The sequence below is a fragment of the Cibotium barometz genome, chromosome 17, assembly GCF_041138505.1.
Source record: "Cibotium barometz isolate CiBa-2024 chromosome 17, ASM4113850v1, whole genome shotgun sequence".
NCBI lineage: Eukaryota > Viridiplantae > Streptophyta > Polypodiopsida > Cyatheales > Cibotiaceae > Cibotium > Cibotium barometz.
In genome coordinates, this window is record NC_141062.1 from 25,136,226 (window position 1) to 25,143,876 (window position 7,651).

The 7,651-nt window shown below is 39.4% G+C and overlaps 1 protein-coding gene across 1 annotated transcript; it reads left to right on the forward strand.

Moving 5' to 3' along the window:
* Positions 1-485: 485 nt before the first annotated feature.
* Positions 486-2,190, forward strand: LOC147629815 (ammonium transporter 1 member 2-like). Its single transcript, XM_086811350.1, has one exon. It carries the CDS (start codon positions 560-562, stop codon positions 2,090-2,092), a length of 1,533 nt encoding a protein of 510 aa, XP_086667476.1. The 5' UTR covers positions 486-559; the 3' UTR covers positions 2,093-2,190.
* The last annotated feature ends 5,461 nt before the right edge of the window (positions 2,191-7,651 follow it).

Below are 7,651 nucleotides of genomic sequence, written 5' to 3' on the forward strand. Positions count from 1 at the left end.
TTTTTAGTTATATTTTAGTGGAATATTGAAAAAAAATTGTAAATTTTAAAATTGCAAGTTTTAAGATCGTAGAAGAAAAATATTCTCCCTGAACACTGAGGGGGGGTGAGCTTCGATTATATAGTGTAATAATAATTATAATCATAAATAAGCGCTTAGCGCATGCGGGAGATGACTTAAATAAAAACCGGCAGCTGGCGGTGCATTAGGATTCCAGCTTCTAAATTGGTATCGCATCTGGAAAGGAGATTCAGGATGGTTGGTCCCGGACCAACCTGCTGAAAGCGCGCATGCGGGAGTTGACGTAAATAAAAACCGGCAGCTGGCGGTGCGTTGAGATTCCAGCTTCTAAATTGGTATCGCATCTCGCAATGAGATCCAGGATGGTTGGTCCCGGACCAAGATGCTGAAAGCGACGTGGACGGTGCGATCTCTTTTGTTGCTGAGCTGGCTGCTGGTGGGTGGTCGTCGCCGCTCGGGCTCAAATTTTGGCAAAAGCGGACATCCTCTAGGAAGAAGTGATTTTGCAGAAAACCAGAAAAGCAAGTAAAGCTCAGCTATGGCGACTGTGAGCCCCTCCTGTAGCGCTGCAGACATTTCTTCCCTGACTTTCCTCTTCGGAGAGTCGTCAGCTGCACAAAACGCATCTCACTTGATATGCAGCAAGCTGGGCGTCATAGCCGCTCGCATGGACGCCACAAACCACGCAGTCGACAACACCTATCTCCTCTTCTCAGCCTACCTTGTGTTTGCCATGCAGCTAGGTTTTGCCATGCTCTGTGCAGGCTCAGTCCGGGCCAAAAACACCATGAACATAATGCTTACTAATGTCCTTGATGCCGCCAGCGGCGGCATCTCCTATTACCTCTTCGGGTTCGGCTTTGCATTTGGTACCACGCCCTCGGGAAACAATGGCTTCATCGGACATCATTTTTTCGGCCTCAAGGAAGTCCCTGACCAGTTTGCAGGCATGGACTACAGCTTCTTCGTGTACCAATGGGCATTCGCCATCGCTGCGGCCGGCATCACATCCGGCTCCATCGCGGAGCGCACCCAGTTTGTGGCATACCTCATCTACTCATCCTTCCTCACTGGATTTGTGTACCCCATAGTCTCTCACTGGCTATGGTCTGTAGATGGCTGGCTCAGTGCAAGCAACAAGAACCTCTTGTTCGGTTCTGGGGCCATTGATTTTGCTGGCAGCGGTGTGGTCCACATGGTGGGAGGCGTTGCTGGGCTCTGGGGGGCACTAATTGAAGGCCCCCGCATCGGCCGTTTCGACGCCAATGGCGCCTCTCAGCGACTAAAAGGCCACAGTGCTACCCTTGTTGTTCTGGGCACCTTCCTCCTCTGGTTTGGATGGTATGGCTTCAATCCTGGCTCTTTCTTGAAAATTCTGGTCTCTTATGATAACCCCTTCAAAGGTAACTGGTCTGGAGTGGGCAGAGCTGCGGTGACGACAACGCTAGCAGGGAGCTCTGCAGCCCTGACCACCCTCTTTGGCAAGAGATTATTGGGAGGGCATTGGGATGTGCTAGATGTGTGCAATGGGTTGTTGGGTGGCTTTGCGGCCATAACAGCAGGGTGCGCTGTAGTTGAGCCATGGGCTGCCATCATATGTGGGTTCGTGTCTGCATGGGTTCTGATAGGGCTCAACATCCTTGCTGACAAATTGAAGTTTGATGACCCTCTCGAAGCTGCCCAATTGCATGGGGGATGTGGTGCCTGGGGTCTCCTCTTTGTTGGGCTCTTTGCCAATGAGAATTATGTGCAGCAAGCCTATGGGAGAACCGGCTCCACCCCTCATGGGCTCTTCCTCGGGGGCGGCGGCAAGCTGCTAGCTGCCCAAATGATAGAGATTCTGGTCATTGTTGGCTGGATCACTGCAACTATGTGGCCCTTATTCTATCTCCTCCACAAGTTTAACCTCTTCAGAATCTCTACAGAGGATGAGCTTCATGGTATGGACCTCACACGGCATGGCGGCTCTGCATACTACCACCATGACGATGGTACCAGCCCTCCTCAATTCAACAAGGACATAGTACTCACTGAGAGCAATAAGAAACCAGCTGCAGTTCATACAGTGTGAAACCACTCAGAGTTGAGATGAGGTTAAGGTCGACAATGATGTAACTTGGTTATAATATTGTACCCTTGCTAATTTCGATGTCAAATAGTTATGTGTTCAAGAGTTTAGTTTGGTTTTTTTGGGCCATAATTTGTTACACACAGTTGAACTTGCTGGAGGATGCAAAGCTTTGACAAAACTTTCTCATCAAAGTTTTCAAAAGCTCTCTCTTCCAAAAGTAATATGGTTTCACCCAAGGCTTCCATATCAATTCTGTTTAGTTCATACATTCCTTCAAAATCTGTCAATGTTCACATAGAATTTCTCCTAATGATGCAACAATGCATGAGTTTCAAATGATTATTTAATACCGAAAAATTGACCCCTACTTTTGGATAATTGGTATAGAAAATATTCTATCATTACCTCTCGAAATATCTCCCACAATATTCTTGGAGAGAAAGGCTCAAAAAATAGCAATATAGTACCAAAAAGACATCTCAATGTAAGGCATTTTTCATTGATGATGCTTCTTCCATACATGCAACCCATTCAGAATCATCTTCTAGTATCCCTCTAGCAATGCAAGCTACCTTGAAGGAAGGATAGGCCTAACCATTAAGCAAATGCAAATCTTTAAGTGATTTAGATCCTTTGCATATCGTAAGAAGTAGGCGAACATAGTATGCCTCACCTTCTCTAAGGAGCTACAAAGTACATGCGTCCTATAGTGTTTCCAAACTTTCTTTTGGTCCATTTCTTCAACTCGGAGTTCCAAATCCATTGTTAAGGGAAATCAATATACAATGTATCATTTGCTTCAAGATGCTGATTATTGGTAAATCATTCAGTCAAAGTAGTCTTGCCTGCATTTTCCTTGTGAAAAACATATACAATATTATCATCATCATCTCTAAAGATAACACGATGACCCCCATCTAAGTGTAATTGCAACCGTTGCATATCAGGCTTCTCATTGTACAAATCATACTCAAAGAGTCCCTAAAATGCCTTTGATATAGAGACGTAATGTGCATCTAAATACCTCTCAATCTGATCGACTACACAAGTAGCATCAACATCACCACCTTGTACAATGCTAAATCTCTTTTTCGCTTTATCATGCCCCTTGTATATGTACTTATAAATATATTTTACTGTGCTACTGCTATTGTCAAGAATATTTCCACATTTTTATGAGCATTATATGTGACTGAAAGATAAGGGTTATATGGCACAATCCATATCTTATCACCATTACACATTTTCACTGCCACATTTCTTCCATCATTCTGACACATATACATAGGTAACCACTCTCATCCATAGTATTCTCTTGTGCAAAAGCATGTGGATAGTTTCTTGTGCATTTCCTTTCATCCATAAAAAATTTATATTGGATTGAATGGTCCACAAGGCCTATGTATATTACAATGTAACATGACATCATGCAGAGAAGGAAACATTTGCTTATCAGGCTATTCAACACATACTAATCTATCATAGTCTCGAAAAGTTTTAGGTTTATGGGCACTATCCAAGATCAATAACATGTGTGAATTAGGCAATCCTCTTTTTTTTGGAACTCGATGAGACTCACATACCCATTCACCTTACCAAAGAGCTCCTTCTTTACGATATTTTTCATCGTATTTGAATGTTTTTGGTGAAATACTCTAATAGTCAAATCAGGCTGGTCACGTGTACTTTTCCTTGGACGTAAAGCATCCAATACCTCTGGCCACTTTGGATTACAGATGAAAGTAATGAATAAATTAGGCTTTTCCCTTGAATGAACAATTGCCATGGCATCCTGATAAAGATGATACATTTGTCATGAAGATAGTACTAGCCCTCCTCAATTCAACAAGGACCTAATCCTTACACTGAGAGCAATAAGAAACTAGTTGCATTTCATACAGTGTAAGACCACTTTGGATTACATGTGAAAGTAATGAATAAATTAGGCTTGTCCCTTGAACGAACAATTGCCATGGCATCCTGATAAAGATGATACATTTGTCATGAGGATAGTACCAGCCCTCCGCAATTCAACAAGGACATAGTACTCACACTGAGAGAAATAAGAAACCAGATGTGGTTCATACAGTGTAAGACCCCTTGATTTCTCAGAGTTGAGAAGAGGTTAACGTTGACAATGATGTAAATTTGTTATAATATTGTACCCTTGTTAATTTGGATGTCAAATAGTTATGTGTTCAAGAGTATTTTTGGCGATAATTTATTATACACCCCCTTCTGTACCACCCTCTGGTAGAGTGTGGGGAGGGCTAACTCGATTCAAGTTCGAAATCTCGTTTCGAGCAGGTAGAGTTCCCAGCCTAGCTCTACTCAAGAGTTGAACTTGTGGAGGCACTTAAGTTTTGGGAAAAAATTTAAGTTAGGTTTAATTAAATGTGGTTGTGTGATGATGTGGATGAAGAAGAGACTAAGATTTTATGCACTCATGTGCATGCTCAAATTTAGTGGACTATTAAGTTAATATAATTACCGCCTTATTTAAAAAAATTTAATTTTGAGTGGTCACCCCATCCTTAGTAAATAAATAAATAGAGGTTATTTTTCATAAAATGTGGAGCTACTATTTGACACGTTGTATTTAAGATTTGCAGGTTGATTTAAGAATCTCTATCATATCCATAGAAAAAGAGTGGGTCTGTTGGCACTATGCAGAGGTAATCTCTAAAGTCTCACCAAAGGTCGTTGGTTGAAACCCACCAATATGACCATCTAAAACAAAAAATGTTATTTGATTGAACTTACCTTTTTTTTCTTTTTGGGACAATTTTACAAAAAAAAAGAATTTTTCAAATGTACGAGTTCAAATAGAGGTATCATAGCCAAACTTTTCTCTGTAAAACTAGCTAGGAGATCACTTGTAAATGGCATTTTTAGACTTTTTGGATAAATATTTCAATTATTCCTCCGGTTTTAGCTCATTATATCATCTCACCTTCATGTTTTTTTTAACACATTAGCCTATAGTTATCAAATTGAAATAGAACCTCATCGCAGGTTTCTCTCTAACGAGTTTTTTTCCCCATTTTTAAAACATATAATTTGTCCTTGCTATAGTTATCGAATTGTGAATATGCTACAGTTTTTCAAATAGAAATCCATCAATTGTTTATGTAGGTTTCTCCCCCAATGAGTTTTTTTTCCCATTAAAAGAAAATATATTTTGTCCTTGTTATAAGGACGGACTATGTTGTTTCATGTGTAAAATTTGGATGCCATTTCCCTAAAGGTAATAAGCATAGACTATGCTTTTTATGTGTAATATTTGGCACCCTAATTAGGTGGAAATCATGGTGCCATTAATATTATATGTTCTTTATAAAAAACAGTCATGTACATTAGCAACGCCTCATGAGATAAGCGAGGGAATATTGAGTTGACTGAGGTAGTTCCCCCTTAAGCAAAATCATATTCTATTTTTCTGGATAACAATCTCGAGCAACAATTCCTCGTAAACAACTTTCAACTCTCCATTTTAAAGTGATCCCTAGGATCTCTTTAAAGGCTTTCTTTCTTAAGATTTATCTTTTTCTAATAAAAAAAACAAGAAGTTTTGTTTTCATTTATCTTCTCTAATAAAAAACGCACTAAGTTTAATTTTCAAGTTTCGTTACACTTGAGAACACCATTAAGTTCTCATTGGTATTAAAAAAACCATTTTATGTGTTTTTGGAAAAAATAGATGCTTTCTTGTGTGTCTTTAAAACCTTATTAGTATAGTTAACCCATATAATTTAGATGTGATTTAAAAATCTAAAATATTTCTCTTTGATGATATATTGTCACAATGGCATTTCTTTTCTTTTGTTCCTATTTTAACTTCCAATATTTAAAGATAACTTTGAGTTTTGGATGACATGGCTCACCTAAAAATGAGGCATTACTATCATCTCTTAAAGGTTGTGAGGCGACGACCCCTGGGTCATTTCTTGATTTAGCATATAGTTCCAAAATTCCCTCTACCCATTCTTTTACACCCCTCAAAAGGGTGGGATTTCTATGAAGCAAGGGCCCAATCAGCATTTTTACCTTTGAAAGCCATAGTTCTACTATGTGAAGGGAAACTAAAGCCTCAACTCTTAACACACAATAGATGTGATGAAGATTCTACTACTTCTCCTACTATCATTCTAACACTATCTACCTTGAAACCTCCTTCTTCATATATCAAGTCTTGAAATTAAGAGACACTGTCTCAACTACTAATGTAATTGAGCTACCAATCACAACCACATCCTCCTCTACACCCTAAGTTTTAGCATCAATCCAAAAACCAAGATCCCAACCCCCCTAAACCTTGTCATTCCTTCACTCAAAACAAAGATCCCAACCCCCTAGCCTTGTCATTCCTTCATTCAAAAGTAACAAAATCAATGGTGAGTGAAGAAATCACTACTATAAGCATAAGGATTTCATGAAAACACATCTATTTGGCTACCTAAACCTTGTAATTTCTTCACTCAAGGCCAACAAAATCAATGGTGGTGAGTGAAGAAACCACTATTATAAGCATAAGGCTTTCATGAAGATAACACATCTATTTGGTTGCCTAAACCTCAACATAAAATCTTCTAATCCATCAAGACATCCACTACAAAGTGGAAACCTAACCCTAAAAAAGTTCTTATTGTAACACCAAATAAAGATGAGTATCAACAAATATTCTACAAACCCATGGATTCTACCAAGGGAACAACCAGTTGTGGATACCCAAGGAGAAACCATGCCATTTTGAAGTTGAAACTAAGCACCTTCCTAGACACAACAAAGAGAACAACTTCTACAACTCCTATGAGAGCTCTACAAGACCACTTACTGAAAAAAATCAAGTCTACAAGAACCTCTTAGCCTTGGAATAAATTAAGTAAAATCTTCTTGCTCCAAGAAGGGTAAAGAGCCCATGATCAAAAAAAAGAAAAGGAAAGTGCCTATAATAGCCTCTTAGCCATGTAATAAAATAGGTAACCAATATCTTTTCTAAGAAGAAGGGTCAAGAGCCCATGACATAACCATAGGAACATGTGACCCAAAAATCAAGGAAAACATGAGGGACTATTATTATCCCAAGGGCTATTTTAGAGGGGTCTTTGATATTGTCGGGCTATTTTACCACAAACCTTTTAAGGAAGAATCGCCCAGAATTTTGTAGTTTTTAGTGGGTTCTCGAGACAAAGTACACTACATACTACCATATAAGATAGAAAATTTCAAAGATTTGCCCAAGTTTCTAAAGTTTTAGGTTCTTATATAAAAACATTCGCCAACCCATCTACACATACTACTTTACTAGCGTCTTATTTTTTTCCCTACCAAAATCCATGGAATCACAAGAGCTTGCATGTGACCCTACCTCCTCATCAAGATAAGTACAAATACAAGAAAATACTCTAGCAAATCCAACACATTTCTTGAGGGGGGAACACACATAAATCACAAGGGGAGAAAAACAAGAACCATGGCCAAAAAGGTTTGATACACAAGAACCTCCCACCTCACCATGTACTACATAAATTCAGTCAAAATCAGAGCCCAAGTATGTTT